We start from the raw sequence: 27,264 nt of genomic DNA on the forward strand, positions 1-27,264 counted from the left end.
AACAAGAAAGGTAGATGCAACAGTAGCAAGTTCTGATCGTTCCAAATAAACGTCAAATAGATCAGAGAGGTCAGCAATGATTTCTTGATCTAACAGCCAAAGTTAAAAATGAAATGCGCAATATTAGAACTTGATTAAGTTACACTAGAGTGCAATGTTGTGTCCAGGGGGAGGGGAGAGTTTAAGGGATTTGACACCCCTTGAAATGTCTGCCCGTCCCGTAAAAGCGTAACAAAACTGCGTATAAACAATTTTTTGTGCCTTTTAAAAGGTTATTCCCACCTCCCCCGACTTCGGCACTTTTTGTGTCGAAGTCAGGGACATTCAGTTTTAATGGAACTTGCGTCACTAGAAAGCATGAATTTTGTTTTTTTGACTATATGGAGTAGAATTACCTTATAAAGTGCAGGAAAGGCCAGCCCCTAAAAACGTTCTAGTATACCTGCTAGGAAAAGGCTAAAAATAGGCTCAAAGAAATTACTATTTTAGCAATTTGGTCACTTTCAGAGTTCCCTGTCGTGCCAGTCGCTTTGATTGACAAGCTCGCTGACAACAGGGATGTAAAATTTCACTAGTCAAACCGCAAATTCTCGACAGCTTTCGGTAACGGCTAATCTCCTGGGACAATTTGTTAATGGGCCCTTCTTCTTTGTGATGGTCAGCCAACTCTGAGGCTTGCAATATGATTATAATCTTCTGTGCCGCCTTAATGTGTTGTAATTTTGGACTTCTATATTGCAATATTAGCCCAAATTTGTAATCTAAAACTTCACAGGCCCTGAAATACCAAATATGGTGTAAATCCAATCCAATTGTAACATTTATTGGCTAATTTATTGTGTTTTAATTTAAGATATTCATACTGCTGTTTTAATGATTAATATTCAATTATTTAGGACAACACTTTAAAAAATCTCTAATTGATTGTAAATCAAAAGTAGTACAGCATGTCTACATGTGCGAAGTTGGAAGGGACAGGATAAGTGGGTCAAGGAAATTTACAGGCCCAGTGGCCTGATTTTGGACTCTTTAATCTCACAGATTTAAACTCTTGTGTGACTTCGATTCCAGTTGGGGTAGCATGCACAACCTTTTCCTATTAAAATATATTATAAAGCCTCTGTTTTTTATGTACTACTTGGAAAATTTGGAACCCTTACTTGTGTTACTTGTGCTATTTGTGCTCACGTGGTGCTAGTTACAAAAATTTGGGGCCCTTCCTCCTGGTGCTGGGTATATCATGTGGTTCTTAGAGGTACATTGTTTGAACCAATCGCTGTGATCAATTTTGAGATTTTGATCCAGCGCTATTTGAATCACAGGGCATCTAGGGAGCAGATTTAGTGTTGACGGGAAAGGGCAGGTTGCTCTTTGATCTGTTTGGTCCTTGTAAAGGGTACTAAAGTTTTTATTTTGTCATCAAATATCCCTTTCACTAAGTCTCCATGATATTTACTGCGACCATTGCTAGACACATCGTTCTTCACAAATTCTATGCTAAAGTAAAGACTATGATGCAATCGAACTTTTTCCTGCAGGGATTCAGAGTAAGACCTGAAAATTTTAAAGCCTTTTTTTAAAAGAAATTTTTGATTTCCTGCAACTGAAACGTCGATTTGATGTCCCATGCGCCAGTAATGGCTCTGGAGGTTCTTTATTCTTTTATCATGATATTTAAGATGATTTTCTTTTTTTCTCAAAATACACCTTGTCCTTCTGCATATGGGTAAAAGTCTTGAAATTTATGTACAATTCTCTTATTATTTTCAGCACATTCTTAGCATCCTTTTTTGATACAGTAATCAGCCTGTTATTAGCAGTGATTACCCTCACTGGAGCTTTGATTATCACACTGGGATTTTTCTACTGGTGTAATGATATCACACAACGATTTGAAGCGTAAGTATGCAACTGTTTTTTTTTTTCCAGCTGAAATTTAGTTTCTGAAAAAAATTGTGACAGAACTAAGATTAGTGTGCATAATTTAAGCATCCAGAGGAATATGTCAATTTTCTTTAGTATATATTTGCCTTTATGATGCTATATGGCTAATTTTCCACTGCCATTTTCATTTGATTTGAAAAATTTTGCTCCAAATTTTGACCCCCTCCCCAGGATTTTTCCTCAAGCCGGATATGAGTAACGTTGAATGTAAATCACTATTTTTTTCTTTTTTTTGAATACATGCTTTCTTTTTTATTTTTTTAATCCATAGATACAATTTACCTTAGTAGAAGAAATCTAGTAGTGTCCTCTCTTCGGCAAGCCTGGAAATTATTGTTTATAGATCCAGGGTTGTATCTTTAATCTTTTTTGTTATTTCTTTTTGCTCTGGTTTTGGATACATGTTTTCTTTTCCCTCTGGATATTGGGATTTAGAACAAAACTAAGTACTATTTTCTCCTTTGTTTAGTGAAGGTTTGGTTACAAGATACATAGTTAATCGTCTTTAACTTACGTGTAATATTGCTTTTATATTTAGCAGCAAAGTTAGAACCCGTTTAGGAAATATCAGAGCAATGATATGACCCAAAGAACTTGCATTATTTAATGCCCAATACGAGCACTGTAAGTTTCCCAAGTTTCATACAAATAAAAATATCGGATCAAATATCGCAACCCAATGTTTTTGCTATTTTCAAATCCAAAGAAACCGGGTATATCTGGTATTTTTCCTCGCATCTGAGAAGGTCCTGCCCCTATGATGTTCCAAACGGAACTAATATGAGAACTTTGAAGGGACTTAATGGGATTTCTGGGTAAAGGGTCAAAGCAATAGCTTTAAATAGCATTGTACAAGGGAATTTTTTACCACTGAATTTGCCTCAGGTGGTTTAGCCGTGCAATGTGAAAAATGTACTAAAATGTATCTATGAAGACTGAATATCTCATAAACAAAAGGACAGAATAGAAATACAACAAAAGATAAAAACTTTTAATGAGAACATCCAAAAACCTCTGAAGAAGCATAATCTTATTCTTTTTAACGAAAATGCCAAAAAAGGTATGTTTCTAAATCCGTACTCAAATTTGAGTTTGTAATGTACTGAAGTGATGAGTTTGTGAGCTGTTCAATGAACAAAATTCATGATGTTACTTGACGTGTAGCTATGTGTATGAAGTATGTACGTATCTTTGTACTTATCTACGAATATGAACGTTTTTACTATACGTTTATGTTTGTACGTATTATTTAATATATATGCATATAACCACGTAATTTGTATACGTACATATTATATTATAATATAATACGTTTATATTATGTATACATACATAAACATATATGTTACGTATGACGTGTAGAAAGTATATACGTTTTGTCGTTCTTTTAGTTGTGAAGACGCCGAACAGAACAATATTGACAAAGCTGATGGCATCGATACATCAAACTTCTTCACTCATTTAACGATTGCACAGGTATGTTTGAATTTTTTTTTTCATTGGACGACATAAAATTACTTTTTTTGCTTTTAAATTTTTTCCTCCCTTTTTAAAAAAATATGATTATAAAATTCGGTTTACAACCTCTCATTAAAAAAAGGTTGCGCTAAGTGTTGATTCAGAGTTCATAGTATGAGGACTTTTTTTTTATTTAACCTATTGCTAATGATTGGTAAAGGATTATAGTCTCTACCTGACCTACAGCCAATATTTTGATTCAGTGACCAAAGGATTATAATTTGAATAGGCGGATTATTTCGCTACTTAAGTGAAAATTCTCTTGGGAAAGGTGGACTTTCTTAAAGGTATTTTCATGATCAGTGACCTATATAATACAGGTCAGGATCAGACAGTGCGAATATAGTTAGGACTATCCGATATTTATAGGCAATTACGCTACCATAAAGGTGGAAGGAGGAAAGTAAGCAGAAGAGGGTTACTGAGGGACAGTCTAAGCTTGAAACTCCTACTCCAAATATGAAAAAAACCGTCCTATGCTGTCGTTGTAAGGAACCCACCCCGGAGCTCAGTGACCCTATCCTTCGCATGAAGAAGCTCGAAACGCTGGATGGTCACGACGGGATCGTGACTCTGAAATCCAAGCAACAGAGCTGGAGCTGGGTTGTGATGGTACACAACCCAGCTGGGTGCTCAGCCAACATGCTGGCTGCAGCTGTTACTAGCTCCATTCTAAACGTTAAAACCAAAGTAATTAATAAAAAGCCTCTAGCAGTTGTCCGTGAAATACCCGATAACTATTCAGGGGCTGATTTAGAGGCCTCAGTGGAGTGACTTGTTAATGCTAATCAAATCGGTAATTCTCGCACTTTTCGCCTCGAGTTTATCGACAAAGCCGCTCTGAACGCGGTCCTGGGGTCGGAAATCCGCATTGGATATGAAATTTTTCGCGCTAAGCCCTTTCAATGGATTCCGCGTTGGTGCTTTCGCTGTCAAAATACTGATCACCTATAGGAGCTTGTCCCTGCTCACCAGCACACCCTACGTGTTCCAGATGTTCTGGCCCTCATATGAATTCAAAGGAAAACCCTTGCCAAACCTCGCCAAACTGTGCAAATTGTACTATGGAACACGTGAGTTTGTCTGAAATGCAAAATTCTCCGATTTGGTTCTCAACAGCGCTAATAAATGAATGCTCGAACTCAGTTTAGCTTTGTGTCCCTTAATATTAGTCGTACAAAAGACAAGGTTCTACTGATTAATGAGCTGCTTGAAAATGATATGGTGTTTTTACACCATAAGAACACTACATAGCGACCTTTCAAAACAAAATACCAAATGGGTTCTTGCCGGCGACATGAATGCTGACTTATTATCTAATTCCGACCGATCTGAAATTTTTCTCGATTCACTACCCGGGGGATTCCCTCTTGCTGATAAAGATCTTCTATTTACTTATATTCACAACCGTGGTGGTCTTACTTCCAACCTTGATCATGTAATTGTGTCAGATTCAACTCTACTTTCACCAATGGTTCATATGGACGACTCTAAAATCAACGACGATCATTTACCAGTCACATGCCAACTACCTTGCTTCATGGCGAAATCTGTGCGACATAACTCTCCCAAGTGGTTCTCAAAGTCAAAGAAAAATCGGGAAAACGCCAATGTTCTACTTTATGTATTGGTCCTAGTTATTTTCATCTGTTAAAGTACCATTCTACTTATTGTAAACATCTGTATACAAAATTTCAATTCGGATAGATATCAACTCTTATTATCAGCAGATTGTGTTCTGTCTCAAGTTCTCTAAAAAAGCTGTCGCCTCTGAGCGCGTGCGAACGGGTTCTCGCAACCCCTTGTGGAAAGTTGATCCCAAAGTGAAGATGGCTAAGAAAAAAGCTTAGTTCTAGCTCTGCATGTGGATAGCCTGTGATCGTCCTCCTTATGGTTCAGTCCATCAAATAAAATAGATAACCAAACGAGAGTACGAAAGTATTCCCTGCGTAGAGCGAGACTAAATGCCTGGGATAGTCCTTGGGTCGTGGGATCGTGTTGTAACAGTGTAAAGTGTTCACCTCCAATTAATTCCTCTCTTCGGCTATGTGACTTTGTTTCTCATTATAAAAATATTTCGCTTTCATTTAATGTTAAACTCCAAAATCAACTCAATCCTCCCAGTTCGTATTAACCCATCTCAAGTGTTATCGTTGGAATCTGGTGTTATACTCTGAGCTTTTAAGCAAGTGAATAAGTCTGAGTCTCTTGATAGTGATAGTGTTTGCTTCAAGTTTTTTGTTTATGCTTGTCCTGAATTACTGAAGCATTTGCAGTTATTATTTCAGATGTGCTTGGCTCAATCCATTGTGCCAGATAGTTTTTTGTCTGGTTGCATATCTCCCATTGTTAAGAGGGGTAAGGACCCCAGTGCTTGCTCTAATTACCGTCCTATCACTGTGTCTTGTTTTGTTAGTAAGTTGTTTGAATATGTAATGCTACCGGCCATTAACTCCAAGTGCAATTCTACGCCCTTCCAGCTTGGTTTTAGAAAAGGTATGGACTGCGTTCAAGCTCACCATATAGTGGGTCGGCTAATGAAACAAGCTGTTGGTCAAAAAAGTCCCCTGTATTGTTTGACTGTTGACATATCTAGTGCTTTTGACAATGTAATTTATTCAAATGCTTTGTTTTCTCTAACAGCCTCAGGTGTCAACCTTTCTATTGTTTCCGTGCTTAAGTATTGGTATGCTAATTCTTCAGTTAGGGTGAAGTGGAATGGTACTGTAGGGGAGTATGTTCCTGTTAAAATGGCGATAGGCAAGGTGTCGTGTTATATCCGAGCATATTTAAGTGTGTTTTAGCTTCGTGTCTCCGACATCTTCAACCGTCAGTTTTTTACAATGATAATTTAGGCATTAGTCACGTTGCTTATGCTGATGATGTTCTGCTTCTTAGCCGGACAAAACATAGTCTAATTACCCTAATCGCACTATCCACAGCAGGCCTTTCAGTTAATGCCGCCAAATGTGAGTTTTGTATTTTGGGAGTCCTCCACCAGCATCACGTCTTTGCTTGGGTTCTTCAACTAAACCATGTTCAACAAGTATTAAATGGTTGGGTCTATCTTCTTCCACGTCACTTTCGTCTACTTGCTCCGCTATTACGTCCAGCGTATAGCCTATAAAGCGTATAAAGTATGTGGATTGGTTACGGAAAAATTTCACCCAATCGTGGTCGGTATAACCGAAAAGGACTCTGCCGTATTTATTCTAGTTTTTGTGGCCCTGCTGTTTTTTATCTTTCTGGTTTTGCTTTCCTCCTTCGCAAGAAGGATTCAAAGAAAATACGCTCAGGATATTTTGAGTATTGTAAATATTTGCTGCGTATGTCTCGGTTGTATCGGAACCATATAGTTGTTTCTTAATTTAATAATTAAGATAATTTAATAATTAATAATGTTTCATAATTTGACGTCGTTGATGCGCCCTCGCGACTGAAACAATTATCTGCAGATGTATGTCTTAAAACTCAGCAAATGATTCGTGTTTTTGATCCTCTTTGGCCATTTTTTTAATTGTGTCAATTTATTTATGTTGTAGAATCGTATGTTTAAATTTTTTTCTTTTTTTTTGTGTTTATTCCAGAGTTTTATGTATTTTGTGGGTTATAAATAAATCATTATTATTATTATTATTATTATTAAAGGTGAAGTGAAAAACTATCACTCTTTTTCAGACAAAAATAGGAGAAATTTCCAAGCTCTCCCACATAGACGTTAATCAATTTTTCAAAATTGATTAACGTTTAAAGAAACTACTGTTTATACCAATTTATCATCAATTCTTCAGGGGACGGACCCTTTGGATCAGAAATCTGAAGCAATTTAACTTCCCAAAGTTCTCCCATCTTACACTAATTTTGCAAAATTGGTTAACGTCTAAAGAAACTACTGTTTAGACCAATTTATCATCAATTTCTTACGGGAGGGACCCTTTGAATCAGGAATCTGAAGGCAATTTAACTTCCCACAGCTCTCCCACATTACACTAATTTTGCAAAATTGATTAAAATCTGAAACTACTGTTTAGACCAATTTATCATCAGTTTTTCAGGGGAGGGACCCTTTGGATAAGGAATCTGAAGGCGATTCTTTTCCAAAAAACTTTTGGAAGGAATACTGAGATCCGTCGCAGAAAGCTTGACTTGCTACGCCTGTTTTCTTCAACAGAACCCATCTCTGAAGATGAATTAATTAAAAAAAAAAGTTTTTCTGAGGGAAGTAAAGAGCGAAGCTGACACTTAAAACTAAAAAAAATATTACTTCACAGCCTATCTATAATATATCGACAAATCTAGTGCAATAAATCAACATATTTCCCTATGTTTGTAGGATTACAGAAAACGGGTGCTTTACTGAAAACACAAAAATAAGAATATTGATTTGGGAGTTAAAAGATAGTACATGACCTCACAACAACAATGTATAACAATTGTCATCGTCTTACACGAGCTGTGATATCAGCGAAATTATCTACACAATTAAAATTATCTTAAAAATTAGGCATAAAAATAAATATCATCTTCAGAAGTCAAAGTCATTAAACACCATAGAAAATAATGGACTAATTTATCAGGAAACATCTTGGTCTCACGTAGTATTACTCGAAATGAATAACAAATAAACCATAACAGAAACTCTGGAAATTTGGTTACTTCTCTCTACACAACGGATAATTTTGAGTTATGCTACAAATTCTAAAGCGAGTCTGTAGTCCTAGTACTACCAAGATTGGTTCACTTCGAACTTGTCTACAAAATAATCATAAAGTGTCCCTTTGGATCCAAAACAATAGTCAATCTTATTGTGAGCTTATTTTGCAGAAGTAATGCCAAATTAAACGAAAAAAAATAAAAAAGAATAAAGCAACAAGCCTAAAATGTTTAATTTTTTTACTGTTAAAAGTGTTTTTAAATGGTTTACTTTTATTGTACCAAAACATATATATGTTTTCTGTTTTCAGTAAAGCGCTAGTTTTCTGTAATCCTACAAACATCACAGTTGATTCATTTGCACTAGTTTTGTCAATATTTGTTAGATAGGCTGCGAAGTAATAATTTTGTTCATTTTAAGTTTTAACTTCGCTCTTTACTTCCCTCGGAAAAACTGCATTTTTTAAAATTAACCCATGTCTTTTATATTTAAATTTAATGTAAAAGCAATAGTGCAATCATCATTTTTCAGGGAGGGGGAGGGGAAGGCAGCTCCATCATATACGGAACGATTATTTCCGTTCTTTTTAAGTTTTAATGTTACTCCTTAATTTCAGTTGAAAAACTTATTTTTTTAAATATATAATCTCTGATTATTTTTCAGATTGTTAAAATTCCAATTGTATTTATAATTATGTATTTATAATTAAATTCAAATTGTATATTTTTGGTATTTTTCCGAAAAAGTTCATGTTTGAAGATAACAGTGCCTAGAAAATACAGTGGTGAACAGCTTCAAAATCCGCATAATTAAAATATTAAAATTAAAAAATGTTTTAAATTAATTCATAATTAATTCATAATTACAAAATATTGTCACCATTTTGAAGAATTTCTGGTTCTTTTCGAGATCACCATAAACTGTTTTCACAATAACCTAAGAAGTAAAAGATAAGGTGAGCAGACAATTTATGAAACTTACTAAGAGGTTTGGGAGGGGGAGTATACGTGAAGAGTTCTTGCAAACCTCCAGTTAAGGGTCTGGACAATAATTATTACAATGGTAGCGTTTTATGCTTCCAACTTTTTCCACTTAAGAAGTGGCACCAAAAGTGCCGTTTTTAGTGCTATATGTCCTTTATGGATGGTAGAACTAAAAAAAAAACCAAAAAACATAAAACACATTGGTATGAGTAGTAGCTTTAAAATGAGCCATTAAAAACCTCTCTGAAAGTTCTCGTAACCCACTAGCCTCTTCTTTGCCACTCGAGACATGGCATCAAAAGTACCATTTGGCACTTATGGTAGAATCTATTCGAAAAACGTAGATATGTGCAATATGAGCTATTAAATATCAGTTTACGATGTTCCTTCGAGAAATGGCACAAAATTGCCCTCTTTAGTGCCATCTGGCACTTGCAAATGGCGAAATTTATAAAAAGCACGTAGGTATGATAAAAAACTTTTAAATGAGCCATTAAATATCACTATGATGTTCTGGTAACCTGCTAGGCCTAAAAAAAACGAAAGAAAGAGGAGACAGATCAGTGCTACCCAAGGCCCAAGCCAGGTGAGAGGGCGCTTAGGGTTTCTCAAGCTGGTTGGGGAGAGGGTAAAAAAAATGAGCAAAATAAGTTTTGTTTCTTTTGTAATTTCAGAGGGAGGAAAAGTATGTTGATTGGTGTCACTAGGATCACTCCCTTATGTACAGGTGTGCCTTCTAAGTTCAAAGGTTAAATCAAAATCGTATGAAACGAATATGGAATTAGATCTTAACCTTCTGAAAAGCTGAAAGTCACTAGGCCTATGAAAATTGCACTGAGATCAGCCAAATAAAAACGTTTCCGTATTTTTTTTATTCTTTAACTATTTGCCTTGTGATTTTGTTCTTAGGTTGTTAGGTTTGTTCTTGTTGGTGCCACAGACAGTAGGTTGGGGGCCCCAACATTTCCCGAGTTGTGGAAAATACCTTTCTTTGTCTTTTCACTGGACAAAATTCCCCCCCTCGGGATTTGAAAAAAATATATTTTTGTTTGTCCTTCCTTACGGCCTGTTCCTAACCCATTCATGGTCGACCCGAATGGTCCCTTTTGTTGTTCCAGATGGTTGACCGAAAAGGACCATATTTGGCAATCTATCACCCTTTATCCGCAAATTCTTTTCCAATACCCTATTTCGTTTAGGTTAGAATATTTGATCATTTGATACTTGTCTGCTTGTGGTTTATGGCTACAGCACCTCTCCCCCAAGCCCCTAAAGGTTTGTGTCATTTGTAGCGGTGTTAATTCACGAAAATTTCAATGAAGTCAAAATATATTTATAAAAACCTTGGCGGGGGCAATTTATTTTATAGGTTTTCCACTGAAAGTACCGAAAAAGCATTTTTTATTTAAAATCCCGGAAACACAATTTTTGAAATGTAGGAGGGGTTAGAGGAACAAATATCCCCTAAAATTGACGCCAATGGTAATTTGTGCTTTACTACGAAAACATGCTGGTTTTCTTGAAGATTCATTGATAAATATTTTCGTTTTCTTTAGTATGGTGCATGGATGTCTATGGTGTGTTGGGTTGGCATCTTTGTATGTTCATTTATCAAATTAGTACGACATCATGCTGAACAGAATCTAAGAGCTAGTATGGCCCGCGAAAGGAGAAGACTCTTCACAGAAGGTGTACAGGAAGTCACTGATACAATCAGATGAAATGATCAGCGAATTATTTCGGTGGTAAAGCAGGATTACTTCTTCTGAGAAGGAAACACAACAATATTCTGTAAACGACTTTAAAAAATTCTAAAATGCTTATTTCATTCCTAAAAGGGCTTCAATTTACTTTACCCCTTCCCCCCTTAATATGCATATATACAGACCAAACTATATATTTTCCATGGTTTTTGCCCCACGTCACTCTTTTCTTCAAACAGATTTAACAGCGAAGAAGCCACCTAGACGAAATCAAGAAATGGAAAAATACACGGGGGAAATGTAATTTGGGCTGTATAATTTGCAAATTAGAAGGAGGGGGGGTAATGTAAACTGAAACGTTTCTAGGAAAGATATATATAAGTTTTCTAGAATTTTTTAAAGTTGTTTCTTCAGAATTTTACAGTTTTATTCGTAGGAGGAGTAATTCTGCACTAGCACCATTATTTTAATTGCCTTCTTAACGTTTATTCGTTTTGCTATTTTGAAAGACAAGATAAGAAAAAAGCTAATATGTTAAATTTATTTGGGTAAATGATTGCACCTCGGATTCAACCACGTACTGCAAGTGATTGTCGAAAACCGCATTCGGAATGTGACTAAAATCAGTTAGCGACAGATTTGGTAGTTGTCAAGTATTGTCAAATTAAACAGTGGATTAATTCGTTGAAAGCGCTAGGGGGCAGAACATAATGCCATTTTATTGGATATTAGAGGCTAAAGTATTGAAGAGCTTGTAAATAATTCTCCCTATTTTTTTTTTTTGGTTACGTGCCATGTAAGTTAGATAGTATTGTCCGAGAAGTAATTATTTACCATGCTAAGATCCCAAAATAAATTTTATGCTTGTCTAGAATGATGGAAAAAGATTTATTTTAATTATTCTTTTAACGTTTATTTGTCGTATTATTCCGAAGGACAAGCTAAGAAAACCTATCGCGTTGAAATTATTAACACAAAATTAAAAGTTACTCTTTGATGGGAAAATGTCAGGTTGCAACTCTGACGTGAAGTCTAAACGTTACAGCTGTGATTATGTGGCCTGAAAATTCGTTAAATTTACTAGGGTAAAAATCGAATCTTGGGCGCGACCACGTACTGGAAATTGTTTTTGGAAACCGCATTCGGGCTGTGGTTAAAATCAGTTTACCAACAGAATCGGTAAAAATAACGTGACTGGATTTTGGACAATGGTACGAGTTATAGCGATATTGTCGAAAATGATGGGTAAATTATTTGTCAAGTGTTATTAAATAAAATAGTAGATTAATTTGTTAAAAGAGTCAAAGAATGAAAATTGTGCCATTTTATTGGGGAAGAGACTGTTCTAATGAAGAGCAAATAATTTTTTATGTATTATAAATAATTTATTATAATAATTTATTATGTAATTTATTATAAATTATTATAATAATTTATTATATAATAATTATAAATAATTTATTATGTATTAAAGACACTACTGTATGAGAAGTGATTATTTACAACACTAATTTTTATGTTTGTACAGAGTGATAAAAAAAGAATATTTAAATGTACTTTATGGTCTGTATAGGGTTGGTGTATTTTGTTTTATTACTTTTAATAATTTATTTTGTTGATTCAGTCATGTATGTATTAGTATTTACTCAGCCGGTTAATGAATAAAACTAGATTCCAAACGCTAAATTAACTTACAAAATCTTCCAATTCGGAATACAATTCTGCTTATTTTAGGCTCACTTTTATTGAATTCTTATTATCACTACCGATATCCTAAGAGTGAGTTGTATTTTTATCACTAGAGATTTTAAGAAAACATGAATGGTTGAAACCACAAGTCTAGATCTATTTTTTTCTTTTCGAGGAAATCACACAAGTATTTTGAGGTAGTATGAGGTATGTGCCAACCTGATGGCAATCTTTGAGAAATATTCGCTTGCTTCTAGGACTTAGGTACTACTACTACTACTGCTAACAACTCACTGCGGCACCATGCCGCCCGACGCAAACACAGCTACGCACGCTCCTCCTCCATACCGATCTATTTAAAGCTCCCCTCTTCACAGCCTTCCGGGAAGTTCCCATTTCCCTTAAATCTTTTCTTATGACTACCCCCCACCCCAAACGAGGACGACCTGATTTCTGCTTAGTTATCAGATCGTAAATAATCAGGAATAGTGCGACTAAAATAACCTGAACTTGAACCAAAGTTCTATTATATTTTTCGAAAAACAGAAACTTCTGCTTTTAAAGAAAAGAATGTCCCATTTTTTGTTTTGTTAAATAAAAATTAGATAAAGGAAAAGAAAAATTGCACCAAAATAATTTAATGTCTGGCTCAGAATAAACGAAATTTCATTCGCTAAAATAGCAAAGAGCTAGCATAGGCGCATCAAATGCACTTGAAACAAACAAGTAGCAAAAAAAAGAACGTAAAAATTGTATAGTACGCTCTATTACCTATTTGTTTACCGTTTAGTTGGGGGAAGGGTTTGTGTCCTCCTTTATTTTTGCCCCTCCCCCTAGATTTCGATTGTGGCAATTTCCAAAGAGTATCGGTAACTCATAAGAATCGAAACTGGCGCTAGTGTAAAGAAAAAAAAATCACCAACGCCATCTAGCATCTGGCGAAATTTGGCATTTTTTAAGCATAATTAATTAGTCACGATTTGCCCTAATCAAACCTAGGCTTAGTAATATGTGCTACGCCGGATTATGTTAACAAGGCAATTAGGCATTACCCTTTGTCATCATAGACAAATAGGCTAGGCCTATTTGTCTATGGGAAACTATGAGTTTTCAATACTATTTGGTTAGGCCTTTACCAATTACCCAGTTCGACTTGAATTTTTTTCCTACTTATTTAAAGACATTTTAATGATTTCACCAGCCACTATGCTGCGTCTGGCACTAGTAGTTTTCAACTCCTATCTTTCCATGTTAAATCGGCGAAGTTTCTACTCTTATAGTTTCCCATGCTCTTTGGTAATTTCATTGAAAATGCCTTTTTTTGGTATTTGGACCGAAGAAATTGAAAACAACAAATTTACCCCAACCCCTATATTTTAAAATAAATTTTGCCTCCATCTCAGTCAAAACGTCCTAAGCTAAGGGTACTATCTCTCTAGGTTTTACATGAGAAATAATGATGAGCACTCAGACAGTACCAGTCGTTAATTTTCATTTCGTACCATCATTCAGTTTTTCTGCTGATGACAGGCACTGTATATGTGACCGAAATATCTAAAGATTTTGTTGTTGTTTCACTGTCAAATAAAAGGATTTGTCCCTGTTGAACTGTTATTTGTACGTCATAGAAAGGCAGTGTTGTCTTCGAAAATGCCTAATTTTTATTCGACCGTTTATTTCAGATCCTGAGAAATCAGGTATAGTGGAACTTTCAGACCTTTAAAACAAATTTAAAAAATAACCAAATTTCACAAAAAAATTCCTCAATCACGAGATTACAGGGGGTTGCCTGGATCAAAAGGCCCATCCCCTTCTCCTGTACGTGCTCTATCGATATTTTATGACTATTACACGAACCTGGACTAGATACTTTTATAGTTACAGTCAGAAAGTATGCTGATAAAATAAGCAGGGTTACGTATACGATTCGCAATCAACAGGAAATACTGAAAATAATGATTAGGAATAACCAATTAACAATAATACGATTAATAACCAAATTGCGATTACGATTAATAACCGATTATCCAAGCCAATGAATACACATATTTTGGGTCCTGTGGCGAGTTCGAATTCTGAGTCCCGCATTACCAAGTAGAGATCAATTCCACTGCGGAACCACAGGATAAAAACCTTATATGGAGCACACTAATAAAAACTATCTGGATAGGTGAATAATTCCGTAGACTACGCTGCTTTTCTATGTATAATTAAAGCGAAATGAAAATATAGAAAAAAGGGTACATTATATCAAATGACAGTGAAAAACAAGCTTTTTTTCCACTAATAATAATAAAAGTCTGAATATCTTGGCTTCGCGTCCGGAAATCTTTATCAACGGGGTAAAAAAAAAAAAAAAAAAAAAAAAAAACAGATTAAATTATATTAAACAAAACCTGTAAAGAAAAGAAAAGAAAAATCCTAAAACACAAAGAACAAGAGCTAAGAACTCATATGGCACTTGTAACGAAGCAGGAAGAGCCAAAATTTCGCAATTTTATCGCGATCATGTTTTTTTTTTTTTTTGGAGGCTACCATGATAAGCACCACTGCGCAGGATTTCTGCCTCTGAAGCTGAATAGCTTTTTCTATAATTTTTGATCGCTTTAAATCCATCGCTTGATTTAGCTCCTCCTACGCTTGCTGACCCATACTATAGCAAATTCCAAATTTAATTACCATAAAACATGATCCAATCTGATAAAAGCGTTAGTCAAGGCCGGACATTTAAAAAAAGGTTTTAAAATTAAACTAAAAATTAATACTAAAAATGGTAGAGCAAGAAAAAAAACTTATATTGAACCTTCGACCTTCAGAGTAGAATACCAACATCGTATACACTGCGCTATGCAGGCTTTCAAGGAGACATTTTTAAAAATATTTTCTAATTTTTCCGAATTAACCGTCCCTCAACTCCCTCCCAGATGGTCGAATCGGGGAAGCGACTATTTCTAACTTAATCTGGTCCAGTCCCTGATACGCCTACCAACTTTTATCGTCCTAGCTTATCTGGAAGTGCCCGAACTAGCAAAACCAGGACCGACCAACAGACGGACAGAAATTGCGATCGCTATCTGGCACTTGGCCGACGGGCAAGTGCCATAAAAACACTAGCAGCGCTTTCTCGGATATTCAGACACAATGCCTTAATGTTCTTTAATACATCCCAAATAATCAGGGGCAGTGAAACTTTAAAAATTCGGTTCCTATTCTGTTTTTGAACCGCGTTGAAGACAAGGGCTCAAGATACCATATGCCACTTCCTATTAAATTCGATATCGCGGTTTTGATTTTAGATTACGGTTTAACAAAAATACGAGAAAATGCATTGGAATATTGAACTTTTTTTTTAGAATACACAAGATTTAGTAAAAGAGCGCCAAGCTTTCACAAGAACTTCAAATATGGTTGCGACATGCACGAGTAAGTTAAAAATCTGCAAATAGAAGGGAAATAGAAGAAATAGACAAATAGAAGGGATCTGCATTGAAGGAAAGCGTCAAGTAAAGAATAGAAAAATAAGTAATTGCGGCACAGAGGCAAAAGACAGAAATGCAAAGTTATGTCAGTTTCTTGGCTATATTTGCCACAAGGGTTGCCCCTCCTTCTGCGCCCAGGCATGTTTGAATCGTAGTTTCTATAGTTTCCAGACAAAGCAGGGTTTCCACAACGCAGATTTCGTATTGTGTATTGTACTAGCCAAAGAATCTGTTGGACAACAAGCATAAAAAAACTGTAGATTATACTCTTTTGTGAGGACTGTAGAAAAATAATTCACTCCCTTCTCCAGAGTTTTATTACCTCTCCAAAAAAAACTTTCCGAAAGTTCCAACTCGATCTCTAAGATGAGATAAAAACAGGGCATACTTACAAATAAGGGCGTAACCAGGATTTTTGTTCGGGGCGGGTTTTTTTTTGTAGAGGGTTTACAAAAAACACTAAGAATTTGTTTATATGCATTTTTGTTGCTTTTTAACGAGTTGAAAAAATTAAAAAATAATAGAAAAAATAGAAAAATAATTTTAAAACCAAGAAACGAGACTAATTTTTAGCTAGACTACAACACTGGCTATCTATGACGTTGGACGAAAAATGAAAAAAAAAAGATGAAAAAAGGAACCCTCGTTACACGGTTTCTAAATTTATTCGTTGTTTTTTTTTTTTTTTTGTCAAACGTCATTGCGGTGCAAACATCCTAAGGAGAATAGTATCTTTTTAGGCTAGAAATAAGAAATATTATTTTATTTTATTTGGAAAAATAGCAGTCACTAGTTCTGAAAAGGGATAAAGGATTAATATTCATATAATAAGAATTTACTTATTTCTAGCATCTTATTATCGAATCAACTTACATACATGTAAAGGAGGGGAACAACAAAAATACTCTTGTAATGAACAAACATATATAAAAAATAATAAAACTATGAAAAAAAGACATCAGAAATCTTCCATTCCACCAAATCTTCCTTTCTTACATGTTTTTCGGTTGTGCCCTGAAAATCGACGAAAGGGTTAGCTGATAATATAGAGAAGACTTAGCACTAAGCATAACGAAGACTTAGCATATAAAAAAACATTATGTTCTCTGATAACATACATGTCACTAAGAATCGATTTTGTTTCAAGTTACGTCATTCCACAGGAAAAAAAAAGCTATTACGGCACCTTTAGTACAAATCAACGTTTGCAAAAAAAAAAAAAAAAAAAAAAAAAAACAAAAAAAAAAAAAAAACAACGACACTGCATTAAAAACAATGATAAAAAAAAATCATTATGCTATGGCCTCAAAAAGCTTTTTGGTTTATTTAACATTTAATATTGCCCTATAAAATCATTATACTATGACTCTTTTCTGTGGCCTCAAAAAGCTTTTTGGTTCATTTATTATTCAACACTGTCCTATAAATTATATATAAAAAAAATTATGAAAAAAATCATTATTCTATGGCTCTTTTCTATGGCCTCGAAAAGCTTTTTGGTTCATTTAACATTCAATATTGTCCTATCAAATCATTAAATAAAAAAAATCATTATACTATGGCTCTTTTCTATGGCCTCAAAAAGCTTTTTAGTTCATTTAACATTCAACATTGTCCTATAAATTATATATATAAAAAAAAAAAAAAAAAAACATTATGCTATGGCTCTTTTCTATGGCCTCAAAAAGCTTTTTGGTTCATTTAACATTCAACATTGTCCTATAAAATCATTATATAATAAAATCATTATACTATGGCTCTTTTCCATGGCCTCAAAAAGCTTTTTGGTTCATTGAACATTCAATATTGTCCTATAAAATCAGAGATGAGGTACTAGAAATTGATAGGCGTAATTATGCAATCTTAAAATTATTGTCGAGCTAAATCGGGTTATATAATAATGATAACTTACATAAAAAAACCTGTATGAGTACGTTTATTTTTTGAATTTTTGAATTAAAATCGAATAGTTGTGGGCATCAAACCATGGCTAATTGTAGAAAAAGCCAAGACAGATAGTCCAATTGAATGAGAGGCAATTCTGGCATTAAACCCCCATATTAGGATTGCATAAAAATGACGTTAGTTCATTTGTAATCAGAGCCACAAGAAAGTTTAAAATTGATTTCCTCGAAGAAAAACTACAAACATGCTACCGGCCTTCTCGTTAAGACAGTTCCAGTTTGATGCTTGATCTATCATATAACACGTTCTGATACACTGACACGTCATTGACATGCTTGATGTCTTACTAAGTAGGAAACAATACATGGCCTGGTAATATCTTATCATGGCCTGACATGTCATTGACATGCTTGATGTCTTACTAAGTAGGAAACAATACATGGCCTGGTAATACCTTATTATGGCCTGACACGTCATTGACATGCTCGATGTCTTACTAAGTAGGAAACAATACATGGCCTGTTAATATCTTATAATGGCCTGACACGTCATTGACATGCTTGATGTCTTACTAAGTAGGAAACAATACATGGCCTGGTAATATCTTATTATGGCCTGACACGTTATTGACAAGCTTGATGTCTTACTAAGTAGGAAACAATACATGGCCTGGTAATATCTTATTATGGCCTGACACGTCACTGACATGCTTGATGTCTTACTAAGTAGGAAACAATACATGGCCTGGTAATATCTTATTATGGCCTGACACGTTATTGACATGCTTGATGTCTTACTAAGTAGGAAACAATACATGGCCTGGTAATATCTTATTATGGCCTGACACGTTATTGACATGCTTGATGTCTTACTAAGTAGGAAACAATACATGGCCTGGTAATATCAATGTGCTTTTATTTCGTAGGGAAACAGGAATACCAACGATTCTAAACAGGGATGTTAAAAAAATACCAACCTAAAAACAACTATTGGATTTGCTTTTCATCAAAGGCGGAGAGAATGTAAAAAAGGTGTGAAAAAGAAAACATATGGTGAGAAGAACGCGTTATATAGTAAATTAAGCATTCTACTGTCAAATTAACACTGTCTTAACGAGAAGCCTGCATCATTTTTTAGTTTTTCTTTTAGGAAATTAATTATAAGCTTTCTTGTGGCTCGGATTATTGTTCCCAACGGAAGACATAAATACCTAATTGAATTGGGAGATGAAACTAGTTTGATCAACAAATTGCAACAAAAGGAGGAATTATGGGAACGAGAAGTTCACACTTGGAAGAAGCATCTGTAATACCCATCTCATTATGTCGGGAGTAATAATATCTACGGCATTCTGGAGTGGCAACAGATTATCCAATAAAGGAAGGAAATCATATATGCAAGATAAGTCACTTGAATCGACAGATTGCTCATGGCGGAGGTATGGCGGAATCTGTCGAGTAACTAGTTTAATGAAAGAATATTGCAGGGATTAGAGCAAAGGCTTGCTTAACGTCATTGTGTATATGAACAAGATTGCCAAAAGAACCTTACGACCCTACCCGGATTCACAATTTTTGATATCTCTTCCATAGACAGGCAAATGGACTTCAATCTACTTCTAATGAGTGACATTATTGCTTGTGAGTGAAAAAACAAGTCAAAATCCCTAGCAATGTTAATGACACAAAGATAGAGGCTACATGAGGACTATTTGTGCGATTCAAAGATCGCAAAAATGGTAATACGAATTTCACGTATCGAGTCCCTCTCGGAAACTAAATTGGTTAAATCATACTTCATGCTAATTTCATTTAAGATAAATTTTGCAAGAAGTTTTCTAACTGTAGAGTATAAAGTAATCGGCCTGTATAAATGGCGAGAATTCGGATCTTTATTCTTCTTTATAATATATCTTACTAGACCTTCACGTCGCGCATCCTACCTTCACGTAGCGCATATAACCTTCTGAGTAACACAGGCCTGAAAGAGAATGGCGTATTGTTCGATAATTTTTCAAGTTTAACAGATGAGATTTTCAGGCCGCAGGCCTTGGGAGCCCGTAGCATTTTATTATTCTTTAGAATAACGTTACTATATATACGGTACTAGGCCTTCACGTTGCGCATCAGAGATAAATTTCTGAGTAACAGAGGCCTCAAAGAGAATGGCGTATTGTTTGATAATTTGTTTGAGTTCAACAGATCAGATATGAAGGCCGCAGGCCATGGAAACCCGAAGCAATGCCTGGAAATCCTGGACTGATTCTTGTACGGCCTGATTTCGCAAAATGATCCAAAAGCATACCTGGAAATGTTATTTCGAGCGAAGGTGGATCAGAGAAAATAAAGAGGAGAAAGGGCTTTTCCCAAATGCCAATATCCATTGGATTAACCCCAGATAAAGAAGACAAGGTATGTTTTGGCGCGCGGCACCATACCAGCTAGGAATAATTCTTAATAATATGTGAAAGCCTACAAATTTGACACCATTGCCACTATTGCACAATTTCATTAAATATACGATTCATAGTTTTAATCATCTTAAAGAACAACATGGCCTTGGCCAGTCACGCTTGGCCCAAATACGAAACCCAGAACTTTTCCCGATGTTCGGCACAACGTCTTTTATTACTCCAACGTCTTTTATCATGCGCCGAATCAAATTTTAATGGTAGGTAGAGAAACAGAAGCAGAGACTTTGAATGAATGAACTAACACCGCCATGTAAAAGTTTCGACCTACAGTGCTGTCATTTCCAAAATGGAGTGAGGATTTTTGGCTAAATGAAGCCTCATGTGCTTTAATATGGTTATAGAGGAAGGTTTAGAAGATCAAAGCTCTAGAGATAGGGAGAAATAAGGAGGGAGAGCTTTCAACGTGAATAGTAGCTGCGACATTGATAATGGTGAAACCGGCAGACACTTAATCGTACACACTTAATTAAGGGAAGCTGGGAAGCTTTGGTTATTTAAGTTTCATTTTTATTTTCATCAGATTCACACTAAGCATATTAGTATCTAAGCAGTTGTTTCTGAAAAGCAAGTTTAAATTATCCTACAATAAATTTAGGCTTTCCTTGTTCAAGACTCGAAAATTATGGTAACAGACAAGGCCCACATGGAGTATTTTTATTATAATATATTTTTTTTTATTCTTTTTTTAGGGGGAGGGAGTGGTCCCTGAAATATGTTATATACAAACGTTACGTCATATTTATACGAATATATCACCGGCCAAGTAGTGACCCCCCTGACTCGGGTGCAGATTCGTTTTGTTCAGTTTTCACTAATAATTGTATTTACAATTTTACTCAATAGCTTTTTTGTGCTTAAACACAAATCTGGAAAAAAAAAAAAAAATTCAAGTCAGACTCCAATGGACTAATGGGGCTTCAGTCACTCTTGATGCGATCTCCGTAGCGAAATTTGGAAAAAAATAAAAAGGAGCATGTCATAGAAACTGGTAATGTTAATCATCCAAGAGTAAAAAAAAACACCTTAATTTTTATGTTGTACTGCAAACTGTAGCTTTTTCAACGACCAGGAATCCTCAAATATGAAGAAACCAAGTTTCAAACTTTCAGCTAATAAAACTATTAAATGTGTATCATAGATTAGAAGGAACCAAATAATTTCAATTACAATTAAGATTATCTAACTTCTGAATTAGTCATGCTGTTGATTTTGCCCTAGTCCTAGTCCTCTTTTTTAAAGCAAACTTCATGATGATCGGATAAAATTTATTTAAGAAATTGACTGTCATGAGTCCAAATGGACCGAATTCAAATTTTGGAGTAAAAAAGAAAAACATGATATATCAATAAATTCAGAAGAAGGTTAAGTAACTTGAAATTATAAAAATTACATTGTTTAAAACGAGACACAAGGGTCTGCCGACAAATATTTATAGACCCTTTAATGCATCATCTTAGATTTAGTTCTTCCTTAGATGACTAGTTGCTTACAAAAATGGATGTCAATTTTAGGCCGAGCTTGATTCACCAATTCCAAAGACTTGGACTCGACGCCTGATGAAGCAAGATTCTAGAGGTAATAACCAATTCATATCTATGTGAAATATATAGCAAACAAGAAAGTTTAAAATAGCTTGGCCACGTTTTAAGGATGAAGGATGGCAGATTATTAAAAATTGTGGTTTTTCGGCCATCCGTCTGGGATCAAAAAAGCAAGTGTCCCCTGAATGAAGCGGGAAGATGTTGTACGGAAGGGTTTAAAGGAAAATGAAACTTCATATGAGGGAGTAAAGAGTGAAGCTTCAAATATGTCAGAGTAATAGAGGAGCGTGAACAGTTGTATTGGCCTCAAGCCGCTAGGTATTGCAGTGAGTTGTTAGAAGTAATAGAAGGCCTAGTGGTAGATACAATTTGAAAAAAAAAATGTGCACAAACCTTCATCTCCACAGTTGCCACACACTCTCTTTCCCTGGCCACGCCCTGCAGAAGCTCCACCCCTGGCTCTTCCAATGCCTCGAGAGCGATCACTACCTCTTTGTCCTCTGTGGTGACTTGTGAAACTTTCTGGGGCTAGAGGTAGAATACCTGATTATTTTACAAGAAGACTCACAAATGGAACAACACTTTGCTGGGCAGAAGCTAAATTGCAAAAATCAAATTGATTACACTTGTATACTATTACTCTGACATTGGTATCACTCTCAAATTTACAAAAGAGGATTGAAGATTCAGGAAAAATTTTAAACCAAACAACTGCATAAACTGTAATCAATCAGCTATTTTACTTTTACGGTTTTACCATAAAACTGGTTTTATGGTTTTACGGTTTTAGGTGTTTCATGCTAGAAACCAAACCAATGGTTGTGACCTAACGTCAGTATTTTTGTCACAATCCTAGTGTTTTCCACTTTGTTTCCAATTTTTTTTTTAGCATATAGTCCTCTAGATGATATTGGCACAGCATTAGCACAATCACACAGACGAGTAATAACACATTCTTAGCACAACCTAGCATTAGCAAAATCTTTTAGATGTCACTTTATTTTCCTTTTAAAGGCACTCTACTTTTATTACCAATTAAAAAAAAAACAAGTTTTTTTAACTGCAAGTAAGGAGCGACATTAAAACTTAAAACGAACAGAAATTATTCCATATATGAAAGGGTCTGTCCCCTCTTCGACGCCTTGCTCTTTTGATTACCTAGATACTGGAACTTCTTTGATACTGTTTTAAAAAGTAGAGTTGAGAGAAACAGTCAAACTTTAGCGTAAAGAGCGGGGCATTGAGTAGGGAACAGCCCCTTTCATATACGGAGTAATTTCTGTTCGTTTTAAGTTTTAATGTCGCTCCTTACTTTCAGTTAAAACAACGGTTTTTTTTTTATTTAATCGTATCACAGGAATAAGTTCTCGATGCTTATAGCTTGGAAAACGGTCATTTTTTAACATACTCATAAAGACACGAGCCCGTACCTCAAATTTTACGGAAAGGATCAGAATATTTTCCCAAGCCCTCTTGTTGTTTACAGGAGCTCATTTTTACGTCATATTATCTCCAGAAATTACATTTCCTTGTAATTTAAATTTGCCATTCAGCATTAGTTAACCCAGTTTTTAAAGGCGGGCTATTTTTAATTAATGTCAGAAATAATTTGACTGGCTTATTGTTTAATATTTTTTTATTTCAGTTTTATTATTCACTGTTTTTTTTATCAGATTATTTTTAATTATTATTAATTTTATTAATATCATACTATTTCAATTTATTTTTTTCATGTTATTTTACATTTACATATATATATATATATATATATATATATATATATATATATATATATATATATATATATATATATATATATATATATATATATATATATATATATATATATATATATATATATATGTATATATATATATATATATATATATTTTTTTTTTACTATATTATTTTATATTTGCTTTTCTTTATCAGTTTTCCCATGTCACTAAATGAATACGTTTTAAGGCAGCATTAACTAACTTAAGCTTTGAAAAAGCTTCGCCTAACAGGCTTCAAGAAGAGCAAGCTTACGAGGCCTTTGTTTGACCTGTGGCTTGGGTTACATGTAAGTAATCAAAAGCAGATTGCTTTGGGATAGCTTTAAGATCAAAACAAGCAATAATTGTTCAACTATTGACTACTGTGATTTCTATGAGTTATCATATTAAGATATTACAGCATCCTAGATATTAAATGTAATTCGTAAAAAAATATATTTAAAGTAATATATTAAAAGTAGTCATTAAAAATATATTTAAAATATGTTTATGTTATTTTATTTTTATATTATATATATATATATATATATATATATATATATATATATATATATATATATATATATATATATATATATATATATATATATATATATATATATATATATATATATATATATATATATAATTTTTATATTCCTATTATTTTTATTTATTTTATTTTATTTTAATTATTATTATTATATTATTTTGAAAATATATTTAAAATTATTATACAATATATTTAAAATGTAATTAAAATATAATATATTAAAATATATTTAAAGTAGTCATTCATATTAAATGCCGGGTTTTATGCATTAGGGCCTCCATGACCCAATGACAGATATAAGCTTCAAGCTGAAAGGGAAAAGTGATTGAAATGTTGTTTTTGGTGGAGAGAAGGGCCTGGCCTCAACTCATTTTTATTATCATTAAAGTCGCATTGACCCAAGGACTGAAGGATATGTATTTCAAGTCACTAGAAAAAACATTTCGGCCTATTTTCAGCAAAAAGCCATTTTGTTTTCAATTTTTTTTGTGCATTGGTTGTCTCTTCAACCCTAAGATTTAAGGCTATAAGTATTTATAGTCGCTAGAAAAAAAACAAACATTTCGGCCTATTTTCGGCAAAAAGCCATTTTGTTGTCATCCTCTTCAACCCTAAGATTTAAGGATATAAGTAATTCAAGTCACTAAAAAAACCCATTTCGGCCAATTTTCAGCGAAAAGCCATTTTGTTTTCATTTTTTGTGCATTGGTTGTCTCTACGACCCTAAGATTTAAGATATAAGTATTTCAAGTCACTAGAAAAATAACATTTCGGCCTATTTTCGGCGAAAAGCCACTTTGTTTTCATTTTTTTATGCATTGGTTGTCTCTTCAACCCTAAGATTTAAGGATATGAGTATTACAAGTCGTTAGAAAAAAAACATTTCGGCCAATTTTTGGCGAAAAACCATTTTGTTTTCATTTTTTGTGCATAGGTTGTCTCTACGACCCTAACATTTAAGATATAAGTATTTCAAGTCACTAGAAAAATAACATTTCGGCCTATTTTCGGCGAAAAGCCACTTTGTTTTCATTTTTTATGCATTGGTTGTCTCTTCAACCCTAAGATATAAGGATATGAGTATTCCAAGTCGTTAGAAAAAAAACATTTCAGCCAATTTTTGGCGAAACACCATTTTGTTTTCATTTTTTGTGCATTGGTTGTCTCTACGACCCTAAGATTTAAGATATAAGTATTTCAAGTCACTAGAAAAATAACATTTCGGCCTATTTTCGGCGAAAAGCCACTTTGTTTTCATTTTTATGCATTGGTTGTCTCTTCAACCGTAAGATTTAAGGATATGAGTATTCCAAGTCGTTAGAAAAAAAAACATTTCGGCCAATTTTTGGCGAAAAACCATTTTGTTTTCATTTTTTGTACATTGGTCGTCTCTTCAATCCTAAGATCTAAGGATAGAAGTATTTCAAGTTGCTCAACCCCAAGATTTAAGGACAAGTCTTAAGCTGTTATGAAAAAAGTAATTTTTAACCCTCTTTTGTGCCAGATTTTCAGACAAGCCAATATTGTGTTTCATTCTGTTTTTTTTTGACCCAATGGGGTCCCCAACGATGCAAGGACTTCCTGACATAAGTTTCGAGCGGATCAGAAGAAAAGTTATATCACCCCACTTTTGGAAGTTCCGTGGCACAACCTAATTTCATTGGTGCATTAAGGCTCCCTTTGCCACAGGACTTATACACGGAAATTTCAAAAACTCGTCCACTATTCTCAACGAAAATTGAGGGTTCCCCTTTCCATACCCTCAAAGTTTAAACACAATCCCCCAAAGCTTTCACAAGATATTACAGATACAGTATTCAGAAAACAGGGTACACCTAGTGTTTTTCAATTAATTGCAAGATGGATATTCGCGAGCTGAAGAGAATTAGCTTATAAAGTAAAATTCTTTGACTTCAGAAAATAGGAAAATAAGTATATTTAACTAACATTTTTGTGGTTGGAGTAATTAGCGACAAATGATCACAACCCCCCTCCCCAGTGATATTAGCCCCCAAGGGCCTAACTTCTGGATTTTGAAAGCTTCGTTTTTTTGTTGAAAACTAATTTTCTTGTTCGAAAATGGTTTGTAGATTGACTAACCATGAAAATTCTATGCACACAAAAATTGAATTTATTCAAATTATAAGAATTGCAGAAACTATTGGGCCAAAATGACCAACAGGGGGGGGGGGGGAGGGGAGATACCGACCAACTTGTTATTATTCGAAGTTAGGATCTTGATTCTGGTAAAATTATAATTTTTTCATACCTGGTAGAGTACAACAAGGAGGCCACCCTCACTCCTGACTTATAAAAAAAAAAAAAAAAAAAAAAAAAAAAATACTATATTGGTTCTTTTTAAATATATCATCATGTTTGCGAATTATCCATAAATATTAAAGAAAATATAAAAAATTTTTTGATTTTGGGAGTATTTTCATGTTTGAAGCCCCTATCCTCCAAATCTGGAAATAAAATGACAACTTTTACTAACTGTTTTTATAGCCCCCTCTTCTTTTCTGAAAACTATTTTTGGGACTTTGGTCACTTATCAATATATAATTAGAATTGCAATAATAATTAGGTTACTTATTCTAATAATAATTAGAAATAATTTGTAGTCTTTACCTGAAAAAGATTGATTTGTTGCCGAAATTTCATCAGCCCACTGGAAAAATTTGCAAGATTCAGTTTCAGTTTTTGAGCAAACGAAAAACTGACGACCAGTGTTGGGCCCTTCTTTCTTTACTACCAACCTAAAAAAAAAGGATGTAATAGAAAAAAGCGTACAAGCTTAGGTCCATAGCTAGAACTTAGTTTAGTAGCCCCACAATCTACTTTTAACAAAATAGGGCGGGATTTTCAATGCTTTAATGCGGACAGAGTTCCAAAATAGATGGAAATAGGTGGTAACCGAATATTCGTCAAAAGGGTCGAAATTTTATATTAATTTGGCGACAAAAAATCCGGAACTGGAAGAGGAATCCAAACCCAGTCACATGTTAAAAAACCAATTTGTTACAAGAAAAGTTTTAAAACTAATAGTTTTATATTATTTAATAATT

At 34.3% G+C, this 27,264-nt stretch overlaps 2 protein-coding genes across 2 annotated transcripts in view; one reads left to right on the forward strand and one right to left on the reverse strand.

The window, feature by feature from the left end:
* LOC136028792 (transmembrane protein 179-like) overlaps positions 1 to 12,488 on the forward strand; it is a 28,678-nt gene extending 16,190 nt beyond the window's left edge. Inside the window, exons 3-5 of the mRNA XM_065706696.1 lie at positions 1,771 to 1,899; positions 3,336 to 3,420; positions 10,656 to 12,488. Of these exons, the coding sequence (XP_065562768.1) occupies positions 1,771 to 1,899; positions 3,336 to 3,420; positions 10,656 to 10,820 (379 nt within the window). The 3' untranslated portion in view covers positions 10,821 to 12,488. The remainder of the gene's footprint in view (positions 1 to 1,770; positions 1,900 to 3,335; positions 3,421 to 10,655) is intronic.
* Positions 12,489 to 16,861: 4,373 nt separating this feature from the next.
* Positions 16,862 to 27,264, reverse strand: part of LOC136028791 (DNA topoisomerase 3-alpha-like) — a 61,771-nt gene continuing 51,368 nt past the window's right edge. The window contains exons 11-13 of the mRNA XM_065706695.1: positions 26,828 to 26,955; positions 22,283 to 22,417; positions 16,862 to 16,984 (exon numbers count right to left, since the gene is read on the reverse strand). Of these exons, the coding sequence (XP_065562767.1) occupies positions 16,929 to 16,984; positions 22,283 to 22,417; positions 26,828 to 26,955 (319 nt within the window). The 3' untranslated portion in view covers positions 16,862 to 16,928. The remainder of the gene's footprint in view (positions 16,985 to 22,282; positions 22,418 to 26,827; positions 26,956 to 27,264) is intronic.

Source organism: Artemia franciscana, chromosome 7, assembly GCF_032884065.1.
Source record: "Artemia franciscana chromosome 7, ASM3288406v1, whole genome shotgun sequence".
NCBI lineage: Eukaryota > Metazoa > Arthropoda > Branchiopoda > Anostraca > Artemiidae > Artemia > Artemia franciscana.